This window comes from Marmota monax, unplaced genomic scaffold, assembly GCF_021218885.2.
Source record: "Marmota monax isolate L192 unplaced genomic scaffold, Marmota_monax_Labrador192_F-V1.1 WCK01_AAM20220418_F8-fsc00104, whole genome shotgun sequence".
NCBI lineage: Eukaryota > Metazoa > Chordata > Mammalia > Rodentia > Sciuridae > Marmota > Marmota monax.
Window position 1 is genome coordinate 2,208,574 of NW_026693836.1, and position 12,852 is coordinate 2,221,425.

The 12,852-nt window shown below is 39.7% G+C and overlaps 1 protein-coding gene across 9 annotated transcripts in view; it reads left to right on the forward strand.

Moving 5' to 3' along the window:
• The window catches only part of Fat3 (FAT atypical cadherin 3), a 624,627-nt gene that overhangs the window by 446,619 nt on the left and 165,156 nt on the right, over window positions 1-12,852 (forward strand). For all 9 annotated transcript variants that reach the window (XM_058584984.1, XM_058584983.1, XM_058584987.1 and 6 more), the window contains one exon: window positions 320-381. In XM_058584984.1, coding sequence (XP_058440967.1) covers window positions 320-381 — 62 coding nt within the window. The remainder of the gene's footprint in view (window positions 1-319; window positions 382-12,852) is intronic.

Consider the following 12,852-nt stretch of genomic DNA (forward strand, 5'->3'; position numbering starts at 1 on the left):
AGTAGAATTTCAGTCATATGTAAATGAATCTTTGAAATGCCTCATTATCAGAACAACAATGGTTCTTTAGTGACTTCTCAGGTCCCCAAAGATAACAACACCTGGTTATGGTAAGCAAAACCAGATCAATTTTTCATATTTTCTTCATCAACTTTGCTTTACCAATGATTTGTGAGCCTATTCTGATTGTCATGGGGGGAACTAGAGAGTTTATTGTCCACTGTCACTTTTGCTTTTCCTTTAAATGGAGTTGTTTCCCACAGTCGGTAATCTACTTGCCCCAGGTATTTAAAAGTCAAATATTCTCATTTCTACACAGGTCTGATTACCACAACTTCAAGGAAATTGGATCGAGAGCAGCAGGCAGAGCATTTTCTGGAGGTAAGTGCACAGAGGAAATGGCTCTTGTTAAAATTTTTGCTAAACTCCCTGAGCCTTCATCACAAATGGGAACTTTAATACAATGGAAAAGTCGGTTGCAAAATGAATTTGCCTCTCTTGGGCTGAGTGCTTCAGAATTTAGAGCGTTCTGGTGCATTCCCATTCGTCTGCTCTTGTGAGCCAAGCAAGAGTGATAAAGAGGCCTTTACCTCCGCTAAAAACAGGCAGCTGCATGGATATTTCTGCCTTAACTTCAGGCCTCTTTGTCAATAATCAGAAAAGAAAGTTCCAGAGCAGCGTCCAGTGGGCCCACTGCCCCATGAAAAGAGAAAGAGCAGCAGTGCTGAGGTTCAAGTGAAGTGCACTTCTCTCCCCTCATTTCTTTTCCTGGGGAGATGGTTGAGAAAGAGAAGGCTGCTGGTTGATTCATGGCTCAAGGTGACTGTTTCTGAAACCATAAAATGTCCTCCTATAATTCATTAAGACAGGAACAGCAGCAATAGAAACTCTAAGAGCATTATTTCTGGTAGAGAAAAAAAAAAACCACTATAAGGCAAGGGATGAGAAAATAGACATGAAAGAGCGTTATGGAACATTCCTCCTATACGTATTGAGTATCTTTGAAAAAGTTGAAGTCTGCATAGTTTGTATGGCACTTTTATCTGAGTGTGACTGTGTGATATGAAGGGATGACAATACTCAGAACCTAGGGTTTTGATAAGGGTCTATGATGTGTCCATGCTTCTAAAATGATCTTTCTATTTCTCAGACCCACTTACCCGAATTCATCCACCATACTTATGTGTGTGCATGCATACACCCTCCTCAAATCTTACAATAGGATCTCTTCTAGCATCTTCCTTTAAGTCATATCAGCAGTAATGATCTAGTTAAAGAACACTGGATCTGGGAGTCATGGCACAGGCCTATAATACATGATGTGGGAGTCTGAGGCAGGAGGATAGCAAGTTTGAGTCCAGACTTGGCAATTTGGAGACCCTGTATTAAAATAAAATTCTTAAAGAGAAGAAAAAAAAAGCTGGGGTTGCAGTTTAGTGATAGACTACCCTTGGGTTCAATCCCCAGAATCCCAAGAAAACAATACTGAACTAGGAGTCTGGGCACGTGGGTTTTTAAGCTGCCCTGACATGATTAACTCAAAGCTGTGGCCAGTGCTATTTAATTACCTGGGATCTGAGTTTCCCCTATTGTGAAATGTGGCAAATAATTGCTAATCCATATACCTCAAAGGATCACTATTAGAATCAAACCTTATATTCTGTATCAAAATATTTTTTGAAACTTACAAGGTATTACACATAGGAAAGGGTGATTATTATCATGCAGCCCTATGATAATCCTTTTAAAACATTACTATCATCTCATAAAGATGGAAGATTCCAGGCTGCCAAAAATAATTATAATATTTTTTTTTCAAAATCCTATTAATGGGTTACAGTACCTACCTGGTCCAGAATTACAGTACATTTGCCAGAGTAATAACACCTTATGTTTTATTTATGTGCTTCTTTCCTTTTTAGAAGAGAGTCCAGGACTCCTGGAGAGACAATGTTCTTAGATAGTTGAACCCATTACCTCCCAGCAGGAGGAAGGGAGGGCATCTCATTAGCTGGGGAATCTGCTGAGATCACTTGCCTTGTCCTCACTAGGTGGTGTCATGAGGGGTATATGGTGCAGAGTGTGACCATTATAGGATAAAGCTACAAGGAAAAGAGGCAAGGATGTTTTCCAGGCATTTAATTTACTTCCCAAAAGAATCCTTAGTGCTTTCATATCCTCAACACACTTACATAGATGCTGAGTAACAGTTTGGTACTATTTGCAGATATGGAAAACCCAGTTTGGGATCTAGAACATAATTTTACTGTTATGGTTATAATCTGTTTAGGGAGGTAGGGTAGCATAGCAATTGACCTCATAGCAGTGTTGGGCAATTAAAATATATGTAAAACATCCAGTTCAGTATCTGGCACTAAGTACATGCTCAGGAAAGCATAGTTAAATAATCATTGTGGTCTTAATCATTATTATATGGTGACATGATAGTTGCACCCTCCTAAAGATTGAACTTCATTTCCATACCTCAAGAAGGATGGTTTTCCCACACACCAGAAATACAGAAGGAGCCCAGGTACTAACCACTGAACTCAGCATGTATACCATGACTTCCTTATGTGCTGGGGACACAGAGGGAACAGGAGGGTGGGAAGGCACATGATACATGAGTAAATGGTATAATTAGATAGAAGCTCCATGAGGCCACTAAAATAGGTTCCATGATACTGCCTGAAAGCAGATGGGGGTGGTATGCAAAACTCAATAGATTGATGAGGAAAGCCCAAGGAGGTGACATTTGGTGACATGATGCCTAGATTCTGTTCAAGAAACAGAACCAAGGCCAGTGTGGTGAAAAGTGCAAAGTGGAGCAGAGGTAGAGGATTATAGGTGACGGGAAAGCAAGTTGGTAAAGCAGAGGGCTGCAGTGAGGATTCTGAATTTTTTCCTTAGTGCAATGGAGAGCCAGTAAATGGGTGGCAGGGTCTAATCTGTGTTGTAACGGCAGAGTTGGGCTGGATCAGGGGCCTTGGGGATAGATGGGAGCCTGGGAAACTTTTAGAGAGGTCCAGATGAGATGATGGACGATCGTGGTTTAGAGGAGGGTGAGGGCAGTGGGTCAATTAGGGAATTGTCTAATACAGATCCCATCATGATTCCTCGTAAAGCAGCAAAGTAGATTTTTAAAAATTTTCAAAGTGAAATCGTATATATTATAGAGCGTCTGAATCTTACCAATTTTCCTCAAGTTGGTCCTCCATTCCCCTGCCAGCTCCCAGGATCCCCCAACAAAATGCTGTCACATTTAGTAAATCTCCTTTTAAGATTTTCAAAAACTAGCTGAATCTCAGCCTCTTCCTCCTCCTCCTTCTCCACTACCTTCTTTCTCTTACTTGTACATTCTGTTGCAGTCACTCTAAAATGTACATTTCTTGGCCACGCTGATTTTGTTCTCTATAACATTGCTGTGAGAATTTGAACACCCTCCTGTTCTTTGTTCTGAAAGGATCATGGAAGGAATATTGCTTTAACTTAGTTCTGCTAAAAAAAAAAAAAAAAAAAAAGAGTAAAAGAATATTATTCAGAGTGTGGGACAGAGTCTTTTGTTAGACACAAAATTTTGTAACTGAAAGTACATTTTGTGAGTTGTGAAGACTGGGTGTGGGTAATTAACCTCCTGGAGAGCCTTTAATTGCCAAGATAACCTTATGCTCCTCTTAAACTCATATTCACCTCCTGGCTCTATTTTGTACTTTTCCTTTCCAATAAAACAAAATTGACTCTTCTTGAAAGGACCTACTTAGAAGTTGACTTGGCAGGTATACTCTGACTAGGTAACCAGGAGGACATTAATGACTTGTTTGTAGTTTGCTGTCCCCCTGATAGAAGGCACTTTAATTCCCTGCTGGCACTCTGTACATTGACTGAAGCTTCTTAGCTTTGTGTGGGCCACAAGGTTTTGTGAATCAGTAAAGCATTCACCTTAAATCTATAGCTATCACAGGAAGGCTGCCATTATCAGAATTCAAAGGACTTGCTAAAGCAACAAGAGCAGCAAAGAACTGTAGGCAAATTCACAAGTACAGCTTACATTTCTTTAGTGAATTCTAAGCGTAAACTCTTCTGGTTTGGAACTATGTTATGTGAAAATAGTACACTAATCTCTTTTTTTATTACAAAAAAGTGCAAAAATACAGAGGTTTTTAGCTCATATAATCCATGTCCCGTTCATCTCTTGACAGTTCGTTATAATTGTAGAGGAGATTGAAGGCTAATTCCAGCATGTAGATACAGAAAGTTGATAAAAAATGCATAAAATAAATAGTGAATTAACGTTTTAGATTGGTAGTTTTGACTTTATTCCTGATTGCTTCATTATCAGAGAAGGCAGCTGTGAAATAGGGAATGAATATCCTCTTTCTTATAATCACTTGTAGATTGTTTTCTCACCTAGGACTTTTTTAAGCTCCCTGTGGATAAACCTTAGTTTATCATGGTAGTGAACTCAGGGACTGCTTGGACACTAAATTCCAGCCTGCCTGAGATTATGTTTTGTTACTCTTCATTGAGCTTCGATGGGCTACTGAGTCTCTCTGAGCTCCCTTTCCCTCGTGTGTAAAGTGAATAACAATTCCTGCATTAGGCTTGGGATAGAGAATAGATGAACCCAGAGCTGAAAAGATGCATCTGTTTGTGCAGTTCCATGAGTGGTGGGGACCGCGGTCAGCACAGATCGTCCGACTGGCCTCTGTGTTCAGAGTAGTTAGCTCAGCTCCTGGGAACAGGGGCCACTCAGTTAATATGTGAGTGAAAAGAATTATTTCCCCCTAAATGAGATCATAGAGAGGGCAGGATTAGCATGTGGGAAACAACGTGAGTTTAGAGACAGAAGGAACTCTCCACCTGCTTCCATCTTCATGAGTTTGCTAAGCTAGAGTAAATTCCTCTTTTTCCTTATCTGCAAAATGGGAATGATAACACCTACCTAGCATATAAACTACATAAAGGGCTGGCACACATTCAAGCCACCACAATTTTTGTCCCTCTCCCTTTCCCCCACACCATCCTTTTTCCCTTGTCTTCAAAACATACATTGTCAGCTCCCTTTCTTTTTCTGTGACTCTGGTAGTTTGAATAGCGTATAGCAATTTGATTATTCTTAAAAGATATATCCACTTAAATAGTCCTATAGTCCTGGCTTAATTATGTGTGAATCTTTATCTCGCTTGCTGAAAGAGTGTTATTTTGCTTCCCTTTTGATCTTGAAATGCTTCTCTGTTCAGGGCTGGATGGTTCTGATAAAAGTCTCCCAAAGAGAAGAGAACAAGTATTTTATTTGCAAATCAAAAAAAAAAAAAATGACAAGCCCCAGTAACCAGTATAAAGACAGCAGATGAGAAATTATGCTGAGTATGTACGTATAACTTGAAGTAGCCCAGAAAATGTGCTGAGATTTTATAGTGAAGGTGGTATAAATATCAAAGCATATTACAGGGGAATACATTAGATCCATAGGAATGCATATTATTTAGTGTCTGTCCTTCTAAAACACTCATCCATCATCCTGTGCAAGATACAACTCACGAGACTATTTTTTTTCTTCCTGTCTGAAATTCTCATCCCTTTTCATAGTTTGATTTTCAGAGGGAAAAGTATTGCTCTTCAGTAAGTTTTTATAACATTTCCTCTTGCCTTAGGATGCAAACTGATTTCTTCAGTGAGTGCACATCCTACCTTGGTTAGCATCTCCTTTTGAAATGATGATTTCTACTGACAAAGAACAGCTGCAGGTCCTCTTCTTCCATTAAGCAGTCCGTATTTTGACCATTTAAGTCCAAAAGAAATGGACGTTTCTCTCACCGGGCTCCTTTTTTAGCCACCCTAAAACATTCTATAGGTGTCAATAGGTCCTAAAAGAAAAAATGGTATGTCAGTGCATGAAAACAGCAGAATTATCAGGCATCAGTCTCAGAAGACGAGTTTGTCCCAACTTCACTGTTCCCAAGCTCCTGGAAAGGGCCATGCAGCTTGATGCCCAGCAAATCCCTTGTGATGCAGCTGCCCACCCCTTCCCATCCTCTCCAGTCATTCTCTTTCCACAACCTCCCCTTCTCAGGGCTTCAGTTGTTCACATTCTTATCGTATCAACTTCAGTAAAGATTAATCTACTGTCTATTTTTTCTTTCTTTCTTAAATGCTTTATCAAATTCCTCTTCTTGGCCTGGTATTAGGCCCGTCACCAAAGTTCTCTTAGTGAGTCAGTGTGTTTTCATGCTGACTGTTTTTTCTTTGACTTCACTGTAAGTCTCTTAGAGTACCCGACTCTGTGGGTTAGATGGAGGAGGCACTTTTCTTAGTCTTTGTCTTGGATCAAAGGGCTGATTTTCATTCATGTAAAAACTGCTGCCAGGCATGGTAGCACATGCCTGTAATCCCAGTGGCTTGGGAGGCTGAGACAGGAGGATCATGAGTTCAAAGCCAGCCTCAGCAATAGCAAGGGGCTAAGCAACTCAGTGAGATCCTGTCACTAAATAAAATATAAAATAGGGCTGGGGATCTGGCTCAGTGGTCGAGTGCCCCTGAGTACAATCCCAAGTACCCCCCCCAAAAAAAAAAAAAAAACTTCTTTCCCCCCATTATATGGACCTATACACAGACTTTAAAAAGTGCACAGCAAGAGCCAAGGTCACAAGCACTTCCTAGCAGTGTCTGATAAAGGTCTCCTTGTCTTATTAGGACAGATATGACTCTAAATGTCCATCAGCACATTGAAATGTGGCTAATTGATTCCTTGGTTCCCATGGCCCTTCTGTAATAACTGATTGGCTCAGGTGTCAGGGCAGTGCACCCTCAAGCATTAATGTCTACTTATCTGAAGAAAGGAGGTTTTCTCTTTTGCCCTTTGGTTGTCTATACACCACTCCTTGCTACTCTTCTGCCATTCACTGTGAGCCCAGCTCTAGACAGGGCTTGTTCTCTGCAGGGTACTGCCCTGAACTGCAGGACAAAGTCCATCTGAGGAGGTGGTATATCCACATTGCAGGTGGCAGCTTGTACTCCAGCAAGGAGTGACTACAGAGCAGTTCTTAGGAGCTGAACTGTGTCTCCCCCAAAATGCATGTGTTGAAGTCCAAAACCCCAATACCTCAGAAAATGATTTTATTTAGAGATGGGGTCTCTGAAGAAGTTATTAAGTTAAAATGAGGTTGTTAGGGTAGGCCCTAATTCAATATGACTGATCCTTATTAGAAGAGGAAATTTGGACATAGACATGTACAGAAGAAAAAGAAAGTCCTCTACAAGGCAAGGAAAGAGATCTCATAAAGAAGTCTTAAAAAAACCCTTGATCTCAGACTTCTAGTCTCCAGGATTATGAGAAAATAAATTTCTATAATTTAGGCCGTTCAGTCTTATGTACTTATTATGGTGTCCCTAGCAAACTAATATAGCAGAGAGACTTCATTTACTATCCTGTCCTACCAAACTATAATTTCAAGGTAGGAGGAAAACAGTTTCATTTAAATATGGTGGTTTCCATACTACATAGGTCAAGAAAGACATATTCTCCCAGTTAAAATTCCCACAGAAGGCCCTCTAATGGCACATGGTGGCATCTAGCTACTTTTCTACCCTAAAACCCCTGTCTTCTTGGGGGGCCTCCTTCCTCCACACTTTCAGTGAATATTTCCATCCCACTTTCCTAAAAGTCCTGACCCTTTCCCCAAATAAGTTTTTCTTACCCAAGAACAAACTCTTCCCCAGATCTAGATTTCTATAAACTATGAGATTCTTAGTCTAATACCCCCAAAAGCTATCAGGAAGCCAATCAGGGGTGGCCTTGGACACTCCAAGTCCAGGTAAACAAAGAGTATTATTGATGGTGGTGATGATGATGATGGTGATGGTGATAGGGTGATAATGGTGGTGGTGATGATGGTACAAATAGTAAATTCTACATCTGACACACACAAGCTTTTAAAGGCAAATAGTAATACTTAGAGTAAGCATGTTAAATAACTTAGATTGCAAGATGCCCACAGAACATGGCAGGTAATTCTGAGGAGAGCCCATTTGCAGGTGAGGGTAGAGAGAGAAGGGTAGTAGGACTTAGCCAGTGGTAGGTATGGAAGTAGACAGGCCCAATATTTTCAGAAAGTTTTACTTAAGAAAATGAAAACAAAAATGAAATCACATCTACATGCCAAATACCCCTAAATTAAATGCTTCGAATTTCATATTTTAGCACTACAAGCTAAGAAGTCAGCTCATGTTCTACAGCATTTGATAGAAAGGAAGGTGTATTTCCTTATCTGTCTCATAATTTGTAGTCCTCTCACAATGAAGTAATTCACACATTTTGGAGAATGAAATTAGTTTCTTGTCTTCTCTTCACACCACATTTTTTTTTAATGTGCCCTTTTGAAAAAAAAAAAAAAGAGAGAGAGAAAGAGAGAGAAAATAAGAAATGAGTCCATGACCCTGTCCTAAGAGGCCTGTTAGAGTTGGAAATGGTGGTGTGTAGGAATTTGTTGGATCTCAGCTGTATGACCCCTCTTCAGATGCCAGCTCTCTCTGACTGAGAAAGGGAGGGGTGGCCGTGGGTCTTTGTGTTACATAGTCTCGGGCATCTTGTCTGCTCTATTTCCCACTGGCAGTAGTTCCTCACTTTTTAAATTTGTTTATGTGTGTCCCTGGTTAACCTCCAACTGAATAATCTATAGCCAAACACTTATATATGCTAGGAGAACTATCTGGAATAAATCTTTGATTCCATGTATAACCACCTCTAATTTATGTATTTGTGAAAGGTTTCATTTGTTTTGTTTCCCCTTAAATCTGAACACTGATAAGTGGAGCAACGTTATGAGACCTGTTCACTTGGACCTGGGGAGGTCCTTCTATCTAGTGGCTCAGCCTGGAAATGGAAATGAGCCGGCTTTGGCTGCTCTGCTCACCCGTGCTGTGCAAGCAAATAATTGCTCCAGGCAGGTCACAGCTTGTTGAGCTGTGCACACAGGCTGTGGGGAGCTGAGGCTCTGCTTTGTTTTCACTTGTGAATGGTTTCTGAATGTGATGCTATGTTGTTGCTTCCTTTAAGTCTTCCAGGGCAAACCGCTGTAACATCCCCAAGTATTCGTTAGGTTCTTGGGGTGAGTAGGAGGGGAGACCTCTTACCTCAAAGGTCTTATACAAATGGCTTTTCCTTCTCAGAGAAGAGGTTCACATTTCCCTGATGAGTCTGAACAATTCACAAGAACTCCCACCTGCCAATCACATATCCAGGGAACCCAGCCTGGCATCCCCCCCATAGGGCAATGATGGTAAATTGGCCCTCTACCTTTGCTTCTGCTGCTCCTTTTCCATCTCTTTCCTTTGTGTTGCTTTTCTAGTTTATTTTGTATAGCACACTCTCCGAGCCATGATGATCTGTCCTGATTAATTTCATTTGGGGTTTTCAGAAACCACTGATGCCCATGTTTAACACTAGATATATATGACCCAGTTTAGCACTTCAAGTCTGTAGGAAAATAAATGCATATATATGTGTGTGTGTGTGTGTGTGTGTGTGTGTGTGTGTTAGCGCGCGCACATATGTGTGTATACCCTCTCATATGCATGAGGGTTTAGAACATGAGAGCCAACTCTATTAATTATCAGGATATTCTACTTTGGCTTGCTTCCAGTTTATAGCATAGAGTTTTGCTCAAAGGAGTTGTTGTTTCAGGACCTTTCAAGTGACTTGTTTTTGTGGCAAATCAGAGGCTACCAACCTCATCTATTTTGTGGCAAGACTGGTTTAATGAAATGTTGAGATGGTTGTCAGCATAACAATGCAGAATGCTGTAATAAAATTAAGTCAGAGGAGCCCTAGATGTCAGCCAAGGCAAATGCCATTAGCATCTCTAAAATTGGGGAAACCAACAATAAATATGGCTATATATTTTCTGGATGTTGCACTCTATGTATTTACATAATTATCCAATTAAACTTTCTGAAAAATAAAACAATATCCTAATTGTAGTGATCTTTCAAAGTTTATATAAACTAATCTTTTTACTATAAGTATAGATTAAGACGTTTAAAGCACAAGACTTGGAGATGGACAGACATATCCACTCATTAACCCTGTGAACTCAAACCAAATTATTTAATCTAAACTTCACTTTTCTCACTTGTAAGAATGGGACAATCATAATACCTTCTTTATAGGATTTTATGAGAATTGGCATGTTGCATGTGCAATGCACATAATTAAATGTTCAGTATGTATTAGCAATTATGATTAGAAGCTTAAATTTCTACCTTATGTTTCCTGAAGTAATCTTCTTAGGACAGAATTCTTAGTACTTAAGGTGTTGTATTATATTATGCATTGTATTAACAGTTTGGCATAATTGTTGAATATACTTAAGGAACTTAAATAAGATAGCATCTATGAATGTTCCCAGAGAAGTTCATGGAACATGGTACATACTCAAAATATCAATTCCCTCTTTCCTTTTCTGAAGAAGAACCCAAAGCTTCAGAGCACAGTTTACCTCTCACATACATGGCATCTGGTTGGGTAATTCTGAATACTGATTCTCCTAAGATAGGCCAATGAATGGCTTTGGAATGGCTTTGAAGAAGATTTTGGGGGCTTTCCTGTTGGATCTGTGGTCCTTTTGCTTTTCTAAGCCAGAATCTGAGATGGGAACAAAGGCATTTAAGCTCAGATGGCAGAGCAGTAGCATTCTCGTGAATCCTGGATCTCAATAAATTAGTCTTGAGACTAGGAAGGGAGAGCCAAGTAATTTCCTTCAGTCAGCTATCTCTAAGCCTATCCATCCTTGTTACTAATCCCAGAGCTTTCCCCCAGAATCTTAACTCCTTTAAAGCCTTAAATTGTATTTACTCATTAATGCAATAAGTATGTTTAATATATAAAGAATGGGAATTTGTGTGTATTATCAAATGATACCATAATTCAGAAATCACAGCTATTAGTAGTTTCAAATGCCACCCCTCCTTCAGGCTGTTCTCCACTCTGGTAGCTAGTTGCAGGATATGCTCCATGGAGATTTTTTATGTTTTCTTTCCTGTCCTACCTTTGGTGAAGGTCACCAATAAGAGGGAGGGTCAGAGCTGAGGAGTACACTTCTTATTACTGCTAACACCTAGAACAGTGCCAGACACTCAATGACTACTAATTGATATGAACTTTAGGTTCCAGGTAATTCACAACCAGATAATCCACCTTTACCCAGAGATCCACAGAGATTAGGCTGAGCATGCAGAGGAGGTACCTAGCTGAGGGTTCACAGGATGCCCAGAGGGCCATCTGACAAAGGATGGGAACTGGTTTCATTGCATTACAGTTTGCAAAAAGGCTGTTGGCCCATCCTACCCCCTGTTTGGAGTCTAAGAGCAGTTCCTAAATCACATTTACCTCCCTAGAATCCATCATCCTCAGGAGGCCATAAATATATAATTTAAGAGGAAGAGCTTAGATTTTTCATGAAGTACCCTGTTATAATTCCTAGCTTGCCATTATACACTTTTAAATATTCTGATAACTCAAAATTAGACGTGAGACTAACCCTGTGCTAGTATATACTTTCATAATTAAGATAAAATCTCCTTTTAGATCACTATTTTCAAGTAAAATAGAAAAAAATATTACATTTTTAAGAAATGTGTTAGTACTTAGTAGTAGCCCTGTTTCAAAACTTCATGAAGGCAAAATACTTCAGTCTACACAGAATCCACAGAGCAAAGGGCTTGTGACCAACTTAGAATGTATTCTAATTCTCTTCATGTGGAGAGAGACATCACTCTTTGTTTTGTTTTTAAGTTGAATGCTGTGAAAGCAACTTCTAAACACCTCAATTGTCTAATGACTGAGCTTTTGTATTTATGCTGTAGGGCAGGCGCCTTTTCACTGAGAATGAGTTTGGCAAAGCCTCACCTTTATGCGTTCCATGATTACCATCCAAAGGTGTAAGAACCTCTTCCAATTGAGTGAAGGAGAATCCAGAAAGGCTGCATTAAATCAAAGCCACATTATAGCCTGCCAACAGAGAGCTGTAACAGCAACAGACAGACTCTTGGTATGCAGGAATTAGAGGTTCTCTTGTTTGGTTCTGGCTAGAGAACATGACAAGCTTTTGTTCAGCATTTTTACAACAGGAGATGTTGCTCTGACTCTATCAGCAGTAGCCAGGGCCTGCTTGCTCTACCTCTGGATGAAGAATTACAAATCTCCCTGTGCAAGGCCGTGACAGATGCATGATGTGTGCTTTGATACATGCACAAAACCATTTACCCATCTTCAAAAATAATGCTTCTAGGAGCATGTCATTTTAAAGTTCCTGTCATACCACAAGGACATCAACCTGTAAGGAAGAGTGAACTCAATTTCTCATGATTTAAAGCATGTGTGTACATACCTTAGTGAGAGGGAGAAAATGAGAATCTGTTCTAAAACTCTTCTAAAAGAAATTCCACAGTGCCTACGTTATGATTTTTTAAAGTACAATTATTCCTAATTATAGTATATAATTAGAAACATGCAACTCAACGTACCAGAACCATATATAATAATGTTCCTTGTAGAAAAATGGAGAAGCGGAGAGTGACAGAGAGAAAATGATATGGAGATAAGCAAATGAGAAAACTTGGACTGATACTTACAATCTACCCAACTAATGATGATGACATCTGACATTTTGATATATAATCTTTTAGGACTTTTTTGTATTTACATATGCACATACATTGCATATAATCCTCAAGTAGGGGGCCATCCATCACATTTTCTAGAGAACTACAGGTTACAGCCCAGCCTCCCTCTCTATTCATAATTCTGTAGGATTGGTTTAGTGTGCACTTTGAGGCTATTTACTTATCCTTCCT